This window comes from Antechinus flavipes, chromosome 4 (genome assembly GCF_016432865.1).
Source record: "Antechinus flavipes isolate AdamAnt ecotype Samford, QLD, Australia chromosome 4, AdamAnt_v2, whole genome shotgun sequence".
Lineage (NCBI taxonomy): Eukaryota > Metazoa > Chordata > Mammalia > Dasyuromorphia > Dasyuridae > Antechinus > Antechinus flavipes.
Window position 1 is genome coordinate 260,861,353 of NC_067401.1, and position 25,202 is coordinate 260,886,554.

General features: G+C 34.5%; 1 protein-coding gene across 1 annotated transcript in view; it reads right to left on the reverse strand.

Moving 5' to 3' along the window:
• Window positions 1-3,202: 3,202 nt before the first annotated feature.
• The window catches only part of RRAGD (Ras related GTP binding D), a 71,864-nt gene continuing 49,864 nt past the window's right edge, over window positions 3,203-25,202 (reverse strand). The window contains exons 6-7 of the mRNA XM_051997393.1: window positions 11,373-11,521; window positions 3,203-4,905 (exon numbers count right to left, since the gene is read on the reverse strand). Coding sequence (XP_051853353.1) covers window positions 4,754-4,905; window positions 11,373-11,521 — 301 coding nt within the window. The 3' untranslated portion in view covers window positions 3,203-4,753. The remainder of the gene's footprint in view (window positions 4,906-11,372; window positions 11,522-25,202) is intronic.

Consider the following 25,202-nt stretch of genomic DNA (forward strand, 5'->3'; position numbering starts at 1 on the left):
GTATGCTTTGTAAGCCTATGAATTTTATTTTATGCATTGAAAAACATTTTTGACAAGAAGCCCATAGGCTTCACCAAATTCCCAAAGAGACCCCAAACAATAAATTGGTTTGGAATTATTCCCATTAGAGGAACTGTTCTATAGTTTTATAATGCCTTTAAAGCTTAAATCTGCCCTAAGACATCCAGGACATCTTGTATAATGTCACCACAAGATAGAATGTTAGTGAATAAACTGAGGTGAGGTTTGATCTATAGCAACACAATTTCCAGGTGAGTTTTGTATTTTGAGGAATAAAGGTAGGGTCAAGAGGAATGAATAAATTAAATTACTAAATTAGTCCATTCTGCTTTTGCCCAATAGGTACATTACTAGCACAAATCTGAATTACTGGAGAATTTTGTTATTATTTTTTTGGCAACAAGAATATGAAGACTCAATCCAGTTGGAATATTCTGCTTTGCACATTAATTTATATGCTTTTTCAATTTAATTTAAATACATTTTATTGAATCCATCTAAGTCTATAATGACCTCAGCTTTCCTGTCCTTTTTTTTCCAATGGAGAGATTGTCTTGATGCCAAAAAGAAAGCTTAGTTTTAAGCCTACTCAAGCTAATATTTACAACTTTGCCTACTCAGAATTTTTCCCTCCACTTTTTTTTGGGGGGAGAGGGAGAGTGGAGTGGGTGGGAGAGAGCAGTGACCTAAATATATGAATTCATCAGTTTGTATAATTTTCAGATTGGAAATTCTCTTCACTAATATAAATCCATAGCTGTTCTATAGCTTAATGATCTTAGTCAAGTTCCCTTTGTCACTGAGATTGTAAATGATTTGCCCAAAGTCATACAGCATAGTATCAGGGACAGAACTTGAAATCATATAGTCTTTCTTACTCCAAGGCCAGCTGACCATGAATGGAATCAAATCTGTTGACTTTCTTTGCTACTTCGAGCAATTCTGGAAGAAATGAGAATAAATTGTTCTACTAATAATCATATAAAGCACAACTATGAATATTCTTGTAGATCTTCAGTATCATCCAGAAAATAATCACAATGCCATACTGTGTCTAACTTTTAAAGAAAAATGGAAATATACTTGTGAATAAGTTTTAATTATCTAAAAAACAGCTTTGCAAGGAATTCCATCACTAACCATGCTTTTATAAACTGAGAACTTGAATTGCCATGTTTCTCTCTTTGATGAAAATGGACAAAATCATATCAGATTCATACAGATTGAATGTACTTTTTTATATTATACTTTTAATAGTTATCAGAACAGTTCATCTTTTTCATAATTGTTTTAATACCCAGCACCCCCATAGGCTCCATACTTGAAAATAATGCTATGATTCTAATCTGGGCTTTTCTAGACTTCTAGGACTCAGGACATGTGGTTTGGTAATTGCATCAGTGTCATCCTGGCTTTTGTATTATGCCTCACTAAAATGTTCCATACTCTGGCCAAAAGCATAATAATCTACATCACCGAAATAATTGAGGAGAATGTCATTTTCAAATTTAATTATTTTACTCATGTTTCCATACTAATTTTAATTTTCTTTGTAGTTGAATGTGCCCGAGAAGTAGTGTGTTATGGGGTTTATCTCTGTTACTGAAGATTATCAAAAACAAAACAAAATAAAACAATCTATGTACTTAGCTGTATTTGGCCTTTGAGTTTATAGCCACAGGTATCAAACTCAATTTTTGACTCCTATAAAATTGAGAATATTGTTAAGATTCATTTCTATTTCATAGACTTTAAGACTGGAAGTACATTTTTGTGTGATTGTACATATGTATAACCTATACCTAATTGCTTATTCTTTTGGGGGTAGGGGAAAGGAGAAAATTTGGAACTCAAAATTTTATAAAAAATAAATACTAAGACTGGAAATGTCAACTTACTTCTCTAAAAAGTCACAGATATACTTCATCATACTCCATAAGCAAATGGCCAATGTTTACTTTTAGTATAAGTTCTCCAATGCTAAGAAGATAAACTGTCAGTCAACAAGCATTTATTACACCACCTTGAGATTCAACCTATAGCAGATATTGCTTTGGTTTTTCCCCTCAAACTGTTAAGGTGATATGTTTTTAAGGCACAGGTATCTATATACCTAAATGTATATTTAAACATTTATGAATGTATTACATAGCTATAATATTGGAAGAGCCACAATGATTAAAATATGTATATTTTAATGATTTGCTCTATTAGTTAAAGAGAGAAGAATGGCTCTAGCTTCAGAGTAAATTCACATTTAAAATTTCATTCTTTATTCAACTGACTTGTTCAGTGGTAAACAAATTTTAGAAAAATTTAAAGAATAGATTTACTAAAGTCCATGACCTTTTTGAAGTAGCATTCCAATTTTTTATTTATTCACTGTGCAGAGAGCTACCCAAACATAGACGTAAATTGAAATTGTAGGCAAAAGCACATTAAAAGCCTCCTTAAGAAACATTAGCAGAAGCTCCCTTGAACCCAAAAGTCAGTAATTGCAAGGAACTATAGAATTATAGATTCTGTTGGAAGAGACCTTAAGATCATCAAGTCTAATTCTTCTAATTTACAAATGAGGAAAATTAAGGCCCACAGAGTTTAAATGATTTGCCCACTGGTCCACTGTTAATGTGGCTAGTGTCAGATTTGAATCTAATATCTCTTGACTCCAAATCTAACACTTTCTTTTTTATGCCATGCTAAAGAGCAAATACTCATCTGGTCCAGTCTTGTGAGTCATTATGTTTTTTATTAAACTCCTTAGTTTTATGACCCTTTTGAGCCATGCCCAAAATTCTTACCAGCTCACACCTTAGTTTTCAGGTGGCAGATTTTTTGAGGGGCAGGAGAGAACCAAAATACACAAACATTGACTATCTTACCATTTTTCCTTGGACCTAATATAGTACTTTCACAAACTCCTTTACAGTCTAACAGCACTGATAATCCCCTTAAATGTCCCATTCTTGTCCAGATGACTGACCTCCATGATTATCAATTTAAGGTTTTCTCATCCTGGTGAAGTTGACAATCCTTCCCAGTTCTCCTGGTATAAAATGAATAATAATGACTGATTTTCATGGGAACAAATACCTTCTGTTACTTTTAAGGCTTCCTAAATATCTCACTGCCTTGCAGGCATTTCTAGGATATCTTCACAGCCTTAAAAGAATGCCAGAAGGGAAGCTCAGTGCATTTTAATCCCAGAAAAAAGTTACACAGTTACATAACAGGGAAAAGCAAAGATGATAAACAGACTAAAAAAGGCCACACTCTAGGGAGTGCTCTAGGGATACATTCAGCAATAGTACATGGCAAAATGAGAAACTGACTCTTGAATAAACTTGTTAAGTGTGCTGTGGCTCTACATTTCCTTGTACCCAACCTTTTCGAAGGGACCCAAAGCTTCAAAACTGTTCCCTCTTCATCTAAGCCTACAAATACCAACAGGTATATATACTCAATGCCTGAGGTCATTTTAACTCCACATGATAGGGGCAAAAAAAGTCATACTAATGTTCCAGCAGCACCCTTTTTTGCAGAAATTGTGGACACTAATTTGAACATCTGGTCTCCAGTGTTGTAAAAACAGTAATGTAGCAATGAACAGATTTATAAAATTAACATTCTCCACGTATAAAATTACTGTGGAGCTTACTGTAGAGGTAAAATAGTAAAAAAATTGAAAAAAAAATGGGGCATCTGCCGGGATTCTAAAAAAGTTTGGCTCTTTTTGTAGTTGAGTCATTTCTTTTTCTTTTTTGCTGAGGCAAGTGGGATTAAATGACTTGCCCAGGGTCTCACAACTAGGGAGTGTTGCAGGGGTCCTCAAACTTTTTATATAGGGGGCCAGTTCACAGTCCCTCAGACTGTTGGAGGGCCAGACTATAGTAAAAACAAAAACTTTGTTTTGTGGGCCTTTAAATAAAGAAACTTCACAGCCCTGGGTGAGGGGGATAAAAGTCCTCAGCTGCTACATCAGACCCACTAGCCGTAGTTTGAGGACCCCTGGGTCTGAGATCAGATTTGAACTCAGAAAGATGGTTTTGCTGACTCTAGGTCTAGCATTCTATCCACTACACCACCTAGCTGCCCAATCTTTATTGATGAATTAATAATTTATAGAAGGTTTCTTATTGCCACAGGAGCACAGTGCTCCAAATTGCTCCAGCTTCAAATTAGAGGTGGGAGTGGAAGTATTTAATTGAATAACTGGTACCAAATGTTCATTAACTCTTTTAAAAAGAAAAAAAAAAAAGAAGCATTGTGTCGAGGCAACATTATTGGCTGATTCTAAGATTGCCATGTGCAAATGAAGTCTATTATGCTTACAACTGATACCATGTGGGGAAAACAGCTTAGAAAATTAATTTTTATCAAAGTTCTGTTCCATGAGAAAAAAACACAAAAAAGTACAAAATATGTACAGTACCTGACAGTTCTTAAAAAGTGATTTTTCTTACTATGGACCAAAAGGAAACAAAAAATACATTTTTATGTTAAGAACATTCTTACAACAGATTTCACTTTACTGTTTAATATACAAGGTGTTTCGTTGCTGAAAGTGCTTACTTTATTATTATTATTTTTTAAAAAGGATCAAGTGTGTTGCACTGATTGTTATATAACAAATCCAAGTCCTGTGTCCAATTTTCTCTTTTCCTGTTCCTCTAGTACAGCTCCAAGTAGCAGTCTCATCAAATAGCCTTGATTTCAAGTTGTCACCAAAATCTCAGAGTAGAACTCTAGGTGTCCCATTAGGAGTGTTTCCTTTTTTCTTCCGCATCTGACTCTGCGCTTTTCGAGATTTTGCTATTCTCATTCTCACCTCAAATACTTCATGGATGGCTTTGCGAAAACAGTGGAAATTATAGTCAATGAGCCCTGGAGAAGAGAGTAGAGTAGTTTAAAAATAATAAAAAATGTTAACCATCAAGGCATAGTATGTTCTGTACCACCACTAGACCAAGAACGGAAGGCCCTCAGGCTCAACAATTTGACCCTAAGGAGTTCAGCCTAGAGTTCTGTCAATTATGATCTCTGCCTAAGTAATAATTAGATTTATAAGTTAGTACAGTGGAAATTTCAAAGCCACAGTAAGTGATTTCAGAACTGAACTCGTGAAGTCACAGAGATGTTTTATTTTCTTAACTCTACTAGGAAGTTTAAAGGAGGATAGGATTGTTGCTGTTTAGTTTTTTCAGTGGTGTTTGACTCTTCATGACCCTGTGAAGTTTTCTTGGCAAAGATACTAGAGTGGTGTGCCATTTCCTACTCCAAATCATTATACAGATGAGGAAACTGAGACGAACAGAATTATTAAGTGACTTGCCCAGAGTCACAGAGCCACTTAGAGATTGTCTATGAGTAGGATCCAGCTTATGTGTCTAAGCATTTTCATTCTATTAAAATACAGCAATATCTTTTTTAAAATTATACTGTATTAGGTACCCAAGAAAATAATCTATATGAGAAGATAGTTTTATCAACTTTAATAATTAATAAAAATATCTTCAGAGAGAACCAATATTATATTCTAAACAATTGTTTCTTTTTTAGTGCTTTGGGCTGCAAACCAAAACCCCTTTTAAATTGAAGATACAAAATCAAAAAATTTTACTGATGAAAAATGAGGGGTTTGGACAATATCAATTGTGTCAAATTCAAATGGAAACAGATACTTATGACCACATTTTGACTAAGAAAACTACAAATTAGTATTATTTAATGTGAAATTATATTTTTATTTATTTTATTAAACATTTCCCAATTACAGTTTAATCTGGTTCTGCCAGTATTCAGGAGGATTTGGAACTGCATGAGGTTCACCTGCTGTGAATTTGACACTTCTGTACTAAATGATCTCTGAGGTCCTTTCCAGATCAAAGTCCATAAATCTTTAAGGACCTTAGAGATCATTTTATTATTCTACCACATTTAACAGACCAGAAAATTGGAACACAAGTAAGTGAACTTATGCATTCAAAGTGAATACAACTAGTTAATGGCAGAGCCAGGATGGCAAACTAGATTTCTTATAAACATCCCAGTTTAAATTAGAGTTTTTGCATATTTCCCAGTTTAAGAGTTCTAGATGGTCCAGTAGATAGAATGCAGGATGTTAAATCAAGAATGCTTGAATCTGAATCTTCTATCAAACAGTCTCTAACTGTCCCCTAAATCTAAGGCAAACTACTTTAACCTCTCTCAGCCTCACAAGTAAAGTGGGGATGAATTAACACCTATAAAATTATTATATATCAGCTCTTGTTTCATCAGACTATTCTGCTTTTAATCATCAGCTATTATTCATCAACAAAAATTCCCATTATAGCAAAGTAGAGAAGTGGAAAAGAGGCAGAAAATATGCTAGAAATGTTTAGATATCAATCATTTCTTTGCTAAGGAAAAAGTTTACTATTAAATAATCAGTTAATTTTGCACCAAAATCAATAGGTGAGTGCCCTCTGCTGGTTGCACAGTAGCAATTAACTAATCACATCTAGAATTTGGCAGCATTCTGCATATGGTCAAAAGCAGAATTCTCAGACAAGAAAAATCAGGAAACAAACAAACAAACAATAAGGTTTTTGTAGACACAAACTGTAGGCATAGCCTCAGAAATTTTTATTATGTTTACAAATGAATCACATAACAAGGTTTGTCTCTTGGCTTAAAAATATTTCAAATAGCCTTGATTTCATCAGTATGGATTGTCTCTCCACTGAAAAGACCACAATTTCTCTATGCCATAGTAAACAATTTCATGAGGGGCCAAAAGAAAAAAAAATCAATTCTTGGTAACTGGAAGAAAAGTCCTTCATATTCATCTATGCTGGACCTTGAAGGACAGACAATGTTCACTCAAAAGCCCATTCTAGAAGCCTCCTTAGCTGATTGGGACCTTCCAGAATTTACACTCTGTTGATACAGTCTTGGGAAACTTAGGCAATCCTTCATGTCATGACGAGGCATTAAAGAAAGACTTCGGTGGGGGAATTAAACTTAAGGAAAATGTTTGACTTGGGGTGTGAATACTACCTCAGACACTTATTAATTGTGTTACTCAGCCAAGCTATTTAATCTGTCTCAGCCTCAGTTACCTCACCTATCTAATGAAGATATTATTAGCACCTACTTCATAGGGTGGTTGTGAAGACTAAAGAAGATAACATATGTAGTAAGTGCTTTGCAAATCTTAAATAACTATTAAGTGCCAGTCAGTTTTATTGTAATTGGCATTAGTAAACCTAGTTATACTTAATTTAAAGTTCTTTGACATTGTTAATAATAACCTAGGGAAAACCTATATGTGACCAAGATGTGGCCCTGGAGTAGTAAAACTTATTATTCTGGTGTATACAGTCATCTTGATAAATTCTGCAGTTACAGTGTTTAGAATCTCATGTTTTAAGTTTTAAAACTTCTTGAGCTCATTATTCAGATGAGGAACTTAGAGGTGTATAAGCAAAGTAATAGTTATAAAAATTGCTGAATTAACACTTCTGCATATTTAAGTCCTATCTTTAACATACCATGAAAGCACAGACAGAGGTCTTCCTATCCTTTGCCATGACATGCAAGTAAATTGGATTTAAGTGAGGGAGGGCTATACAAGGCCATCTACCTTACTTTCTCTTCAGGAGCTGTCCAGTGGCAAGATATCAATTAGGATGACTGGATATGGCCCTGAATTCTGGGAGAGACTCTAGTCTTTTAAAGCTAAAGTCTTTAACAGGTTTTAATTTGACTGAGGTAACACCCTATCAGTGATTAAGGCTAGAAATGGCTTCTTTTACGTGTGTGTGTGTGTGTGTGTGTGTGTGTGTGTGTGTGTAATTATCTCACTCTGGAAGAAGACCCTAAGAGTTTCTAGCCAAATGAGTCAATGAGACTCCAAACCATGACCAAGTATGTTGACTTGTCGGTCAATCACTGAGAGTCAGAATTGTTTGGGTTCAAGGCATGGTCCTAGGCTGGAAACCCGAAGATATCTTGGGAAGTTTCAGTGAACAAAATCTACATTCCTTTGAGAAGAGCACATGTAGGTAAGTATTTCCTATGTGGACAGAGAGAAGGGAAAGAAAAGAAAAGAAAAGAAAAAAGAGAAAAAGAGAAGAGAAGAGAAGAGAAGAGAAGAGAAGAGAAGAGAAGAGAAGAGAAGAGAAGAGAAGAGAAGAGAAGAGAAGAGAAGAGAAGGAAAAGTTATGTTGTCCAATTGGGTCAATGCCAGTTGGATCCCCTGTAAGGCAGCTTTTCTTTCCTTCACAGAGGTTTTTGTATGTCCTTCATTCTCAAAGAAGACCATGACATCAGGGAGGTGATGCCATTACTTGCAAGTAAATTGGATTTAAGACTTAATCCAAGTCTGCTACCTTGGAGCCCAATGGTAGATGAAAAACAATTCTATAGTCAAATTCTAATTTAAGATAATCACCTTATTTCACACATTAAGATGGTATTACATAAAATTACTTACCCTTCTTATTCCCATTCATGGAAATAATGCCTAAGCCTAAGATAAGCAGGATGATTTCTAAAGAGGAGGACAGGGATAAGAATTCATGATTCTTATCTACGAATAGATACCAGTAAATGAAGGCCAGTATCTTCTCTGCAAATAAACAGTCTTAAAGAATTGCCTACACAGTCATTACTGATTAGGTTAAGATAATACTAGAACACACATCTTCCTGGATGGAAGCTTTCTAGGAACGACTCCAAATTGTCTCTCCAAACTTTGTATGACCAGACAGAGTGTGCTTCTGAATTTGGTCCCAGAATGATTTACCAAAATTCTATATTATAAAGTCCCTTGAGTTTTACTTGAGGAATATATTTGTCACAGCAAGTAAGCCTGCATGAAATGATGTAACCCAATGCATTGCATTAGCTGCCCAGATACACAACCAAATTCAGTTGAGAGCATAATCAGATCATCCCAGGTGCCAGGCAGCCACTACTTCCTCTGTTTCCTTTGCATGGTCTCTGTTCTGTTTTCTCTTCAGTTATTCTATTTTGTGTTACATTGATTTCTGCAGAATAATTAAGTATTTCTAATTTCTAAAAATAGAAATTAAAACATTCATCATCACTAAATGCCAGAAATATATTTTTCTCAACAAGAAAACATGTGGCATGATGGAAAAGAACACAGGCTGTGGAAAACTTCATTTATTCCTATGCTCTCTAGTGTTAATAGGAATGGGTGTTGGGTTTTGTCAAATGCTTTTTCTGCAACTATATAATATAGTTATGCAACTATAATATAGTTATAATATAGATATAATCATATCACTTTTGTTAATTTGGTTATTGAAATAGTTGTGCTAATAGTTTTCTTGATATTGAACCAGCCCTGCAAGAACACAGGTTTTGTATGACTGGTTCCTAATCCCAGTTCTGCTACTATGTAATTCTAGAGTATCCTGGAGTAATCCTATGTAACACCTCTGGGTCTCAGTTTCCTTATCTATATAAGTATATTAGGCTCAGTGATCTTTAAGACTCTTTTCAGCTCTAACTTCTCATTTACAAAAATGAACAGGAAAAGGAAAATATTTGTAAAACAGTACTATATTAAAAACAGGTGACATTTCATCCATTCTGTTTTGAGATTTAACTACTAGTATAATAAATGGAGCCCTGCATTTGGATTTAAAAGGACCTGAGTTAAATCCTGCTCTGTCATTCCCTAATTGTAAGACCCTAGGTAAGTATTATTTTGCTTCTCTAGGTCTCACTTTCCTCATCTGTGAAAGAAGGGAGTTCTAGGTCAAGGGTACTTAATTTTTATATGTTTTTTGACAACAAAGTAGTATAGTGACTAGAGCTTTAGGCTTGGAGTAAGGAAGACTTGCATTCAAACCTACCCTCAGATAACTTTTCTGAGCTGCGTGACCCTAGCCACATCACTTAATCTCTCTCTGCTTCTGCAACTCTAAAATGAGGATAATAATAGCATTTACCTTCCAGGTAAATATCCTTGAGGATCAAATGAGAGATTTATAATGCATTTATCATAATTCTTGGCACATTTTCTATTTTCATGTCTGAATCTTCATGACCCCATTTGGAATTTTTTTTTGGCAAAGATACTGCAATAGTTGCCATTGGTCCGAAGCTGGATTTGAACTCATGAAAACAAGTCTTCCTGACTCTAAGCCTAATACTTTATCTACCTTTGTCACCTAGCTGTTCCCTACTTGGCACACAGTAAGTACTTATTAAATGTTTTGTTTCCCTTTCTTTTGGAAGATTTATAAAGCTGATGGAACCCTTCTTAGAATATTTTAACCATATAAAATAAAAAATATAAAATTATACAAAGGAAACCAATCATGTTGAAATATGAATAATTGAACTATTTTTAAAAACAAGCTCAGGGCCCCCAGTTAAGAACTTTTAAACTAAATGATCTGTAAGTTTCTTTCAACCTCTGACTCTATAAGCCTATATAGAAACAATATAATAATTTTAAAAGTGTAAATTTTTAGAAGAACAGTGTTGAAATATTATTCCCCAGTTTATAAAGAGAAAAATGGCAGGCATGTTTATTTGGCTTACTGATTTTTTTTTTTTTTTAAAGAATAGACTAGTATGTTATTCTATCACAAAATTCATTTCCTTCATTTTGATAAAGATCCTAATGACATAAGTGAGCTGTGTGAAGGTAATATACTTTAATCGAATGATTGAATCAGTACTTTAATATACATGAACCCTCATTTACTATTTTCTCTTATATTGGGAGAACAGGCTGGTATCACATGGTTGCCCACAGCAATTCACTCCATGTCCTTTCATAAGGCAACAGAAAAGTCACAGAAAAGAGCAAGGAGTTTATGGTCACCAAAAGGACAGCTGTCATGAAGTACTTCAAAAGCTGCTTTGCTGTAAATCCCTTCACTTATAGGCAAACCTGTCCACTGTACTCACCGAAGAGGAAAAGGTTCAGCTTTCAATATTGTAGCCTGTTCTACCAAACCTAAGTGAAATCCTGACTGGAAACTTAATCTGATGAAGAGGAGAAAGGGACACATTCAGGTCATGCTCTTGATCTATTTACCTATGTATTTCAAACTGCATGGTACTTAAACCTATCCCTATGCTCAATGGAGGAAGCAAAGATGTTACTTTTAAAAGTCCTATCCTTTTTTTGAGTCATGGTTTGACCTAAAGATTCCTTTTCAAAATCATATTTTAGATTCAAAAAATGAAATACACAACATTATAAAAGAAACCAATTATATTGAAATGCTGTTATCAAAATATGACAAAAACAAGGTTAAGAACTCCTGGTCTAAATGGTATTTTTGAAATCCCTCCCCCATCCCCACAAATAAAAATACCTTTTCTTTCAAAGCTTTCTTCTCTGACAAAACAAACGAGGGCCAGAAATTTTGTCACCTCCTTTAAATATAGAACTGTTGTATTATTCAGTTTTATAATTGCCGTTGATTCCTTGTCATAAGGGGTTCCTGCTCCATCTTCTTGGAGGCTAAAAGTGGACAAGAACCAAAAAAGCATTTCACTGTTGAGAAATAACCACAGTTTTTAATCCAGTGACAGATGAATTTGATTATTTAAAGAACTTAAAATATGGTAACTTATTTATCTATACAAGTATTTTTCAGCCAAAGATTGGAGAAATATACAATCACATAAATATAAACACTTATGATAGTCACCTTTCTACTAATCCAGTTGAACACTTTGTGAGAGCTAAGCAACCCACTCTCTAGGATACCTAAAGAATATCGTTGAGAAGGGGAAATTAGCTATTTTGGCCCTCTATGATTGTGACTTCCCAACTCTGAATGAAATATTGTACTCTTTATTATCAAGGCATTAGTATAATAATGATAACTAGGCATTTACATGACATTAAGCTGATCAGAAAGGTAGGCAATTCTTTGTGTCCCATGCCAGTCAAAGAGGCATTTTCCTGCCTCCACCTAACAAAAGGTTGCCAAGGTCCCTGATTTCTTCAGATAATTTTTCATCTTATTATTGACTACTAATCAGAAAACTGGCTCGAGTGAATTAAAACAATTTCCATTAAGGACAACTCATTGGTTCATCTGGCCATCAATCCTTGGAAACAGTCAAGAAAGGCAAGAACCATAGTTAAGAAATACTGCTGACAGGCAGAAAACAGGTCTCATGGCAAGCTACTTATTCTCCATTCTCCACCTCTCGCATCCAAAACACAAATACTGATTTTTTTTTTATAAAAGAGTTCTTTGTACATTTACTACTTAATTCTAAAATAAATAAAATGACATAAATATACAGTCAGTCCTTAAAATTCACATGTTTAACTTTTGCTACTTTAAGCATCCAAATGATTTTATTTTAACTTTCCTATTAGCAAATGCAGAGTTGCACCTATGTGCAATAGAAAAAAAATGAGAGGCTCAGTGCAAAGCTGCACTGTCTTATTCACCCTACAACTGTAAAGAGCTCTAAGTGCATTCATTGCACATTTTCATTTTTGTCTTTAAAAACTCAAATTTTGTGGTTTACATGTTTAACATATATTGGACTACTTGCTCTCTAGGGGAGGAGCATAGGGGAAGGAAAGGAAAATTGGAACACAAGGTCTTGCAAGGGCTAATGTTGAAGAATTGTCCAAGCAAGTTTTGAAAAATTAAAAGCTTTAATAAAAAAAAATTTGTGATGTGTTTATGCGCTCAAAATACAGTGTGAGTCCTTTGGAACTCCAATCCAAGTGGCTTAGTGAGAAAAGCGGCAACAGCAATATTGTCCGATGATCAATTCTAATGGATGTGACACTTTGAAACAATGAGATGATTGAGATCAATTCCAATGGTCTTGTGATGAAGAGAGCTATCTACCACCAGAGAGAGGACTGTGGGAACTGAGTGTGGATGACAACATAGCATTTTCACTCCTTTTTTTTGTTATTTGATTGCATTTTGTTTTCTTTCTCATTTTTTTTCCTTTTTGATCAAATTTTTCTTGTGCAGCAAGATAATTGTATATTTATAAATATTGGATCTAAAATATATTTTAACATGTTATGACATATATTGGACTCCTTGCCATCTGGAGTATGGGGATGGGGGGAAGAAGGGGAAATTTTAAAACAAAAGATTTTACAAGGATCAATATTGAAAAATTATCCATGCACATGTTTTGAAAATAAAAAAGTTTTAATAAAAAAAAAGAAAATCTCACAAAAAAAAAAAAGAAAAGAAAGAAAGCTGTTAGATAAATTTTATGTTATAATGTCTATAGCTGTTGCTCTCTAGCAAACCCTTAAGGATATCAAATAACACATGAAATAAACATTGATGACAAGATTACCAAGCTAGTGTATACTTAATGATCTCCAACACCATTCACCACCTGTAAGTATTGGAGGTGTTATCAAAACTTCACCAAATTTCCAACAACCGTGACTAAAGTCCCAACAATTTCTCCCCTGGTTTTCAGAGGGCTGCCAAAATAGGAAGATTTACAACAGTACTGATGTAATATGATTTTGTAGCCCCCTGATTTGGGGATGGCTTCTGTTCTAACAATAAGTCAATACATCCTAAATCAGTGGTTCTCAAAGTCTGGTCCAGAGCACCTTGGGAATCTCTGAAATACTTTCAGAGAGTCTACAAAAATAAAATTGTTTTTAATGTGATCAATATCTATAACTATAAACCACATAAACAAAAACTCTTTGGACAGATCCTCAATCATTTTTAATAGGATAAAGATATTGAGAACAAAAGTTTGAGGACTACTGTCCTAAATCTTTTGGTTTTGGAGTCTGCCTCAAGGACTTCCCATACTCCCAATTTAAGAATAATAATCTTTCTGATTCTGAATAGACTACTCTTCAATTTGTTGCTGACTGATAATCTGGTTAGTGAGAACCAAATTCTGGAGATCACTCTTCTCCTACCTTTGGGCCATAGAATTAGCATGTCAATTATAGAAAGCTGGATAAATGTGTCTCTTTGCTTCCATTTCCTCCTAATTTCTTTTGGAATCCAGCCCATTTGTAACAATTACAATAAACTTTGCCCCTAGACTAGGGAATGGGTTCCAGCCTGCAAATTCTTTTGAGACACCTTGTGACACCAATCTAGGATCCCAAACTTATGGGGTCCCCTTCCCAACTTCAACAGTACTGTATACAGTACAATGTCCTCATACCACCATTTGACAGAGTGGAAGGTAAGATTCAGGTTAAAAATTATTTTAGTTTTAAGAATTTAATTTGCTATATTTATGGTACTATACACTTCATGTATTATAAAAATCAATCCTTTTTTAATTGAAATGTTCAGACAAAAGGTCACTGAATATGTTATGCCACAGTTCGCTTTTATTGTCCTGACCCATCTCCCTAATTATCCTGACCCAGTCCTGCCTCGGTTTCCCTAATTGTTCTGCTCAACCATCCCTCCCTCCTAATCATGATGATCCAGATAAGGAGAAAGATCTTCTATCTTAGGCATCATCAGAATGTTGGGTGCCTCTCCCCCCTCTATAATCCCAATTATCAGATATCCCCCATGCCTCCCCTCACTCTGTCAGAACCAGATTGTCAGAGTCCTGTTCCTACTCTCAGCACCCTGACTCCGCCCTCTGAGTCACGTGTATGTGTTGAGAGCACACATCTTAGAAAGGATAATATCATTCAACCCTGGGACCAAACCATGGATCCATTTAGTCCCAGTAAATCTCTCCCTTTTAAATAAATTATTAAATGCTTTCTAATCTCTATCTTGTTTCAATTTCTCTGGCGTTATAAATCCTAGGGGATTATTAGCAAACAAAAATATTTTGTATATTACCAATTTTATTTTGTGGTACTGCATTTTCTGTGTTAGGAAAAGTATATATCAGAATTCATATTTTGTTAAAGTTCAGGATTGATTATATTAATAAAATGCCAGATTAAATTAAATACCTTAACAAAAAAGATGATTTTTACATCAGACTGAACAAAGAGCCTGAGATTCATACCTGGACAAATCGGGCCTATTGTTGTTAAGGAGCTCCCTGAGAAGAAACTCCCTCTGCCAATGTAATTTAATTCTTAAGAGTTGCCTGAGTCATTGTGAGATTAAAAGATTTGCCCAGGCTCATACAACTAGTATATGTCAGAGGAAGGAACTGAATCCAAATCACCCCAATTCTATGCTAGCTCTCTATTCACTATGTACAGTATCTTTCATCCAGTGAAAAAAAATATAAGTATAATAATAGTGAAACAATCCAGTATATTATGTCAAAAAGTAGACATATCTAACTTTAATACTCAATCTTCCTCATTTAAGCAGCTTAAATTTTTTTTACATTTCAAAGTATAATATGAATATTTATGTATTAGAAATTGCAAACATTATTGTTATCTGTTTAAGTTAACTTTTCATTCATTTATTTGAAAGAATTGTGTTCTTTTTTGTCAGACGAGGACCTTGTCTATGCTCTATGTCTTATTTTGCCTGTTACATGATCAAATACTATTTTAATCTTTCTTAATACTGAACCTCTAACTCAGCTCAAAATAGATCTATAAAATTATATTGGAACAGAATTCTTAAGCATGCATATACATACTAACTGCTTTTTAAAAATTTTATTATTCTGGCTTATTAAAAAAAAGAGAAAAAAAAGAATAAAATTACTTTCCAAAGGTTCCTAAATACAAATTTGGCCACTATCATATTTTCCTCAAATGAATGAAATCTAAATTACCAGAGCAATCTCAAAAGATATGAAATGACAAAAGAGGACATTTAACCATGGTGCTTTTTCATAGGTGACTACCACTTTTTACTACTATGAGACTATGGACATGCTCAGAGCCTTTTTCACTACTTCACAAAATACCACTGTCCTAAAGTATTAGAATGCTAAAATTTATGAGAATTCTGATTTTTTTCTTTGACTGAGCTTTAGTTGCTTCAAATACAATAGAACCTCACCCATCCAGTTAATGGAGTGGAAATGGACCAATGTGTTTTAGGAAAATGTCTGAATTTTTAAAATTTCAAAGGAATACAACAAAAACAAATGATTTGCTTTTTGAAATGGATACTAATGAGTAAAATCTGGTATATTTAAGGGGAAGGGAGGGATTGTGATACACAATAATTCTAGATTCCTAGATGTGAGAAATGCTGAAAAATTGGGCTTCCACAGTGTTGCAAACTTTGAGGTAGTGTGGGATAGTGGATACTACAGATTTTCAGAGTGTGAGAGATTAAGGAAGGTTAAGATTCACAGAACAATTAAGTGATCAATAGAAGCCTAGAGCAAACAAGGAATTGGGGAGCTAGAAAAGCACAGGTGGATTCAACCAATCAGAAAGAAAGAATCTTGTGGCTTTGAGAAAACCACAGACCTAAGATAATAGCTCATGTAGTGTTTCAGAAAGAAACTCGGAAGAAACAGACCAATCCATTCTCTGAAGGGAGGGGCTGCACCACACTAGCAAATATAAAGGTTCTCCCAAATCTGTACTCAGCACTCCCTCTTCCTAAAGCGGCCCGCTTCTGGCTAGAAACGTTAAGACGATTCCTTAAGATACTTCTTTAATAAATTTTCCTTGAAAATGACCAGCAGGAGATTTCAGAAAGGCCTGGAGAGACTTACATGAAGTGATGTTGAGTGAAATGAGCAGAACCAGAAGATCATTATATACCAGAAGATTCATTATATATATAATACTATATGATGATCAATTCTGATGGACGTGACCCTCTCCAGCAATGAGATGAACCAAATCAGTTCCAATAGAGCAGTAAGGAATTGAACCAGCTACACCCAGCAAAAGAACTCTGGGAGATGACTATGAACCACTACATAGAATTCCCAATCCCTATATTTTTGTCCGCCTGTATTTTTGATTTTCTTCACAGGCTAATAGTATGCTATTTCAAAGTCCGATTCTTTTTGTACAGCAAAATAACTGTTTGGACATGTATACTTATATTGTATTTAATTTATACTTTAAGATACTTAACATGTATTGGTCCACCTGCCATCAGGGGGAGGGGATGAGGGAAAGGAGGGGGAAAATTGGAATAAAAGATTTGACAGTTGTCAAGGCTGTAAAATTACTCATGCCTATAACTTGTAAATAAAAAGCTCTAATAAAAAAAAAAGCGATACTATAAGCAAATTAGAAGAACAAAAAAAAATTTTTTCTTTGACATCTGATTTTCAGTGTCAAGAGTGAACTTCTAACATAGATTACCTAACATATAAATAAAACAAAATTCTCTTGTAAACAGAATTGATGTTATATAAAATGAAATAATCTTCAAATTATCAATCTTTTGCTTTGAAAAAACTATCTTTCTCTGGGAAAAGAAGTTACAGTGTAATATTTCTAACTTTCTGCATCTGTTATCAGTTTCCTTTTTGAAAAAATCTTCAGTATCATGTTTCTCCTTCTCTTCCTTTGCTTCCATCTCTAAGGAGAAAAGGGAAGAAAGGGAGAATTAAGATTTAGATAGGCTCTATTATGTACTGAGCACTATGTTAATAGTTCTGTGCTTTACAAATATTATCTCAATTGATCTCTAAGGAAGAGGGAGCTCAACCCCTCAATCTGTGCCACCATCTTATCTCCACTTGTAAAATTTGCCTCTTCCTTCCATAATCTCTTCTATCTATTAAATTCTCTAGCTATTCAAACTTCCCTTATCTGACAAAAGTATTCCAACAGGCTACAACAAACATATCTAGATTTCCTCACCCTAAAAAAAAACAAACAAACAAACTTTAGCCCATCCCTATCAGTTGCTCAAGTTATCATTGTTAACTATCTTTTCATAGCCAAGGATAGGACCAGGACCTGGGATTTAAATTAATGTGGGAATTCGCAGATTAGGAGACTTCCTTTGTATAAACTGGTTATGTGACTTTAAGAAAGTTATCTAACTCCTCCCTCCTCTCCCCTCCCAGTCTCTCTCTCTCTCTCTTTCTCCTTCTCCTTCATCAGTTTCCATGAGTTCAACTATCATCTCTATATAGAACACTATCAAATCTAAACATCCAGCTCTTTTCTTTCTTTCTATTGCCTCCTAGAAATCACCTATTTATCCACATGCTTCTCAAACTCAATAAAAACAAAAAGAGAATTCATTTCCTTCCCCAAAGCCTAATATTCTTTCTAATTTCCATGTATTTCTCTGACTTCCCAGTCACCTAGGACTGCAATAAAATTATTTGCAGTCCTGCTTATGCTAAACAAAATGTTTCAGAATCTGTTTCTTGAACTCATTTATTTCTTCTTTCTATTGAGGTGGTCCACAGAACAATTAAGTGATCAATAGAAGCTCAGAGCAAAAAAAGAACTGGAGAAGGCACAGATAGATTTGCTAATCAGAAAGAGTTTTGTCGGGACAGAAGCAGCTAAACCCAAAGAAAGAACACTGGGAAATGAATGTAAACTGTTTGCATTTTGTTTCTTCTTCCCGGGTTATTTTTATCTTCTGAATCCAATTCTTCCTGTGCAACAAGAGAACTGTTCGGTTCTGCACACATTATTGTACCTAGGATATATCCTGTGACATATTTAATATGTATAGGACTGCTTGCCATCTGGGAGAGAGGGTGGAGGGAGGGAGGGGAAAAGTCGGAACAGAAGTGAATACATGGAATAATGTTGTAAAAAATTACCCAGGCATGGGTTCTGTCAATAAAAAGTTATAATTATTTTTTAAAAAAAAGAAAAAAGAGTTTTGTGGTTTTCAAAAAACCACAAACTTAATATAATAGCTGATCCAGCTCAAACTAGTTGGAGTCAAGACATGACTTGACCAAATCACTATTGCTCCTGCTTAAAAGGTTAACTGACTATTAAACAACACATGGCATAAGACTTTTCCACCATTTTTGAACATGGGATATATGATGAAAGGGAGGGAATATGCTTATATATACTTAGGAGGAAACATGTATTGGGTGTATCAGAAAGATTGTAACTCAGAAGTAACAGACCAATTCTTTCTCTGAAGGGAGGGGCCATACCAAATTAGCAAGTATAAAACTTCTCACTTCTGTGCCCAGGGTTCCTTCTTCCTCAAGAGCAGTGGGGAGAAATGTTAAGATGATACCTTAAGATTCTTCTTTAATAAATTTTTCTCGAAATCTGATTTTCGGTATCAATATTGTATTTCTAACATACCTTCTTTGAGTTTCACTCAAATGCTTTCTATCATCTTCCCTCCATTAGGTTCTTGGGTTTTTTTTTCATTTGAGTAAATTTTATAATTATAAAATGCCAAATCATCCTCCTTTTGCCCATCTTGATATAAAGTATATCCTATCAAAACCATATCAATAGGTATTTATCAAACTTGTCTCATTACATTAGGATCTTTGGCTCATCTTGATTGTTACATATCTATTCTTATATAGGTAGTCACAATGGATTATATTGCTGGCTCCTTTCTTGAATTTTGAGTTCTGTGAATTTCTGAGTGACTAAACTATTATTTTTTCCTCTACATTATGGGTATTCTATAGAATCTAGTTTAAAAGATATACATAGGTAGTTTTTTTCCTCTTCTTTCTTTTTATTTTAAAAATCATTTGTTAATATTTTAAAGTCTCTAAGCAATGCATTTTTTCTTATAGCTTTTTATTTACAAGGCATATGCATGGATAATTTTTCAGCACTGACCCTTGCAAAATCTTCTGTTACAACTTTTCCCCTCCTTCCTCCCACCCCCTCCCCTAGATGGTAGGTAGACCAATACATGTTAAATATATTAAAGTATATGTTAAATGCAATATGTATACATATTTATACAGTTATCTTGCTGCACAAGAAAAATCAGATTTAGAAATAAGGTAAAAACAACCTGAGAAGGAAAACAAAAATGCAAGTGGACAAAAACAGAAGTGGAAATGCTATGTTGTGGTCCACACTCATTTCCCATAGTTCTTTCAGTGGGTGTAGCTGGTTCTCTTCATTATTGAATAATTGGAATTGATTTGGTTCATCTCATTGTTGAAGAGAGCCACATCCGTTAGAATTGATCATCATATAGTATTGTTGTTGAAATGTATAATGATCTCCTGGTTCTGCTCATTTCACTCAGCATCAGTAGATGTAAGTCTTTCCAGGCCTTTCTGAAATCACTCTGCTGGTCATTTCTTACAGAACAATAATATTCCATAACCGTCATATACTACAACTTATTCAGCCATTCTCCAATCGATGGGCATGCACTTAATTTCCAGTTTTTAGCCACTACAAAAAAGGGCAAGTAATACATTTTTATTAGACTTTATTAAATGCACTCCAACTTCGGTCAGGAGTTTATCATTTCCATATTTTAAGCCATGATTCAGAAATCCAAATCTCATTCTCAGATACCATCTTCTTAACAATTATTTCTCACTCAGTATTTCTCTCTTGATTTCCTTGAATTCAGTAAAGAACAATTATGAAAACACCACCTGTATACCTAAAGTCTTCAATTTCTTCCCTAAAACTTCATAATCTTTAGCAGTGCTTTTTAGGATTCTTTTGACAATGTCACCCCAAGTGGAAGTAGTTCCCCAGCTTCATAAATCCCTAGAAGGTTTGGGCTTGTTTGTTTTTGATCATGTCTTAAGATGCATTTGAGTTTCCGGGAAGTCAAGAGACTACTCCATTGTTATTATCAATCAACAAATAGTTACTTAGTTACAGCACATTATTAATCAACAAAATAGTATTTCTTTCAGGAGCCACAACCCCATGTCTTTGAGGGTAATCAATAGATTCCTCTAGAGTGTCTAGCTTCTCTTCAATGTTTATGTGTTCAGTGGTGCTTCTCCTTCCTCTTCTCCTATCATATTTTTTTTTCTCAAACCCTTGACACAGGTCTTTTCCTTTAGCTTGTTCTCCTGCATGGATCCTTCACTTTTTCTTTTTCCTTCTTGGGGCTTTATTCTTGAGCCCTTCTCTTTCTTCTTTTTGAATTCATCTTCTTCAGTTTGAATTTTAAATTCCTTAGGTTCCAGTTTTTCAATTCAAGTTCAAGACCTGAGTTTAAATTCCACCTTAGGCACTAGCTATTCGAATCTGGACAAATCATTTAATTTGTGTGAGCCTCAGTTTTCTAATATGTAAAAAGAGGAAGGTTAAATTATATTTCCTCTAAGTTCTCTTCCAGTTCTAGATCTATGATTAAAAATCCTTCCCTTCCTAATTTTTTCTCAAGTTTTCCCAGATTTTCTGACTTTCTTCATAATTCCAAAGTCTTCCAATATTTATTTGTTACAAGGAAAAGCTGTTGTTTGAGAGGTAAAGTTGAGGTAGGGTGGAAAAAGAGAGAATACTGGATAGAATAGTAATATAAATGCAAAACAACAAAAATTTTTTTAAAAATTAATATGTAGAAGAGCAGAGAGGGAAGTTTCAAAGAGCAGTATTGGTATTATTCAAGTTAAACGTAACATGTTTCAAAAAGAAACAATCAATATATCATAGGGATTCTTGGATTCAAATACAATTCTTTTTTTTCTATTACTTGTATGTGAACATTTCATGTTTGCAGATGTCTATCAGCATAAAAAAAAAAAAAGGAAGAGCAATCTGAGCAAATGAAATTAAACTACTGTAAGGGAATGGTCATTTCTACCTTTGATAAGGTTGACCCCAAAAATGTGAAACTGAAAAAAGGGTTTAAGGCCCTCTATTATCTTAACATCTGAGATGATGAGAAACCCCTGATGGAAAAAGAAGAGATATCTTCATTCCATTGACTTAATCTTAGGGTCTAAAAACTTAATCCAGTTCCTCCTATTGTTTCCCCAACTTATTCCCCAAAGTACTTATTTCTGTCTCTGTAAGAAAAATGCTAATTATAGTTCATATGACCTGTTTACCAAGTATACCTAACTATATATGATTTTACCTGTAACAAATCAATTTTGTTTTCAGCTTTATTTGAATATAAATTTCTTCTCATATTCATATCTTTAATTCTGTTGCTCAACCATCACTATAACTTTTTTAAAAAGTTACAAAATGGCAAGTTTCTATTGAAATGAAACTTGCTCTAAAGCTTGATGATATGGCCATCCAACCTCAGTTCAGTATAGAAGAACACTTCCTTGGTCCCACTTCCTTGGTCCCACTTCCTCTAACATTTCAGTTCATCAGAACAGGTGCTAAGGTTAATCAAATACAATGGGACTTCATAAAATTTGTACATGGTTTGCTGTACTAATTTAACAGGGGTTGTCTTTACTACCTAAATCAATTTTATTTGTAGTACTTATTTAATGTCCTCCTCGACCTGAACTTATCTTGGTGGAGGAAAATTGATACTATTGGTTCATAATTATATAGCATTTTAAGATTTATAAAAGACTTTCTTCAAAAAAACCTAATTCAGATATTTTGATTGGTTATAGGTGGGAGTGGGGTGCAGCAGAAAACATTCACATACAAGGATTGCTACCTCAAGGAAAGTTAATGCAGATGCAAAAGACCACTATCTGGAGTTGAGGTTAGGGAAGGAAGACTGGAAGAGGAACAAAGGGGTACAGTGTAATTTTTAAGGAAACACTTGCAAACCTTTGACATCATCAGTGATTTGAGGGAGATTAAGATCCAAATTTAAAGAGGAACCTCACAAAGTAATAAGATACCAAGGAATCACTACTTCCCTATCATGAGTCACCCTAAGTCAGGCAAAGCAGAGTCAAAATACTACCTATTTCATGTCCTTTTCATTCTAGACAAAAGGCATACACACACAAATACATACACCCCAATTCAATTATCAATTTTCATTTCTATACAGATGAATCCAGACCTATATATCCAGCTCTTGACTCTCCTGAGCTCTAGTCAAGGCAATAAATATTCATTAAATGTTTATGTGCATCAAGTTCTGTAGTAAGCACTGAGGATAAAAATACAAGCAAGGAGTTTATGTTCTAATGGGAAAAGATAACATATAAAAAGGAACTTAAACGATGAGGAAAAAAGAGAAGAGAAAAGAAGAATACCTACAGGAGTATGGTGGTAAAGTCCAAAGACTCAGAAGAAGAGATGGGATAGTAACAACAAAGGATGGCTTGCCCAGGCCAAAGAGCCAGATCCTTCCTCAAAATGGATGTTCCTGGAGGAGCTCATCAATAGAAGAAATAACAAGGATGGAAGGATACTCCAGGATGAGAATATCAAAGGGCTGAAGGAATTTCCAAGGCGAGAAGGTAGTAGAGGTATGCTAGCAAAGTCCATAGAGTGAGAGAGCAGAGCCAGGAGAAGATCATCATCCCTGTATTAGCAATTGACTACTGGATATGCCTAAATGGATATCTCTTGGCATCTCAAACTAAGCATGTTCTTATGCCATTACCTTTTTTTTTTTTTTGCAAAAAATGCTAGATGATTATAATAAGCAAAATCAAACTTTTTCCAAAACTCCATCAGTAACATCCAAAGCACTGCTTGCATCAGATTAGGTTATAGAATTCCCAAGTGTAAAAAGCTTCATCCCATAAAAAATATTTAACTGCTGGGACAGCTAGGTGGCACAGTGGATAGAGAACCAGCCCTGAAGTCAGGACGACTTTTGAGTTCAAATCTGGTCTCAGAAACTTAACACTTCCTAGCTGTGTGATCCTGGGCAAGTCACTTAACCCCAATTGCCTCAGCAAAAAAAAAAAAATAATAATAATAACAATAATCACTACTTGCAGCTACTGATATGATAAAAATGGTAATTGGTAATACATAAAAAAAGCAGCTCTTAATAGTTCTACTTAAAAATAATATGGTAGTATTGGATTACTTGCTGTCCAGAGGAGGGGAGTCGGGAGAAGAGAGGGAGAAAAATTTGGAACATTAGATTTTGCAGGAGTGAATGCTGAAAACTATCTTTGCATGTATTTTGAAAATAAAGAACTATTGTTTTAAAAGTTTATTAGCACTAAAAAAAAAAAGATTTTTTTAAAAAAAGAAAATAATATGGTAGGAAGGAGACTTGCCCATGTCTAAAGAACAAGGACTTCTAATTAGGGACCAAAAAGATGGCAGACTAATCATTTCCTCAAGTCCCCATTCACTCTTAAAAGTCCCCGTCCCCCCCTCCCTAAGAAAAATTATGCACTAGCAATTATAGCTGAATTCCCATGATAAGAAAGCAAAAAGCCTGATACAGTAAAAACCTCACTAATTAACACTGGAGTACACTAATCCTTGATTTATCCTTCTTCCATCATATTCCATTGGGCCACACAAACAACCCACAGGCTTGTACCTGAGAGTCACACATAGATTTCCCTTCTACTTCAGATTTTTCTGAAGCACTCTCTGCTTATTCTCGATCCCTCTGCAATAGCAGCAGACTTTAATTCTGCCTAGACACATGAGAGATGATATTAAGGGTAATAATCAGGCTGCCTTCGGCCTGAGATAGGGCTCTGAGTTAGAGAGTTATGGGGGAGGGGGGCCTGTGGAGTGGCTGCTCTTGGCCTGTACCTCTGGAGATAATTAGGATAGGAATTGAGGATAAGGAAAATTAAATCCCCACTAAGAAAATGCTGAAGCAACTTCTGCATTCCAGTCCTAGAAGTATTCCCATCACAAGGGAAAGAAATCAGAAAGTTAGAGATATAAGGCTGAAAATCAAAGGATTTTAAGCACAAAAAAATTCAATTAAAAACTTAAAGAACAAGCAGATAATTTAATAAAGATAATTCTAAAATTAGACAAAAAGATAAGTACTAAATCCTCAAAGAGATTACAAAACTGTCTTACTATTGCATTACAAAGAAAATTCTATCTATTCTCTGTGGAATATCAAAAGAGACTGGAATAACAATAAAATATTCCAGAATAGTTCAAAAGAGAAATAAAAACTATAGGAGAAGTTAGAAGAGAATAAATGTCAGAATCGATAGCCTTCCTAGCAGAAATTATTTAAAGACACTATGCAGAGTTAACTTAAGGATCGCAGGTGTTATAGAAGAATATGATAAATCAAAAAATTTATACTCAGTAGTGAACAAAATAATACAAGAAAACTGTCTAGGACTTCTGAATAGAGGGAGAAAGCACTAATTGAAGAAATCCACAGATGCAGAAAAATTATCATAAACTTCAAATTCAAAGATCAAATTCTATGCCCTTAAATTTAACAATTTCAATAAAAAAAAAAAAACAACATTGTGTGAGCATTCAGGAG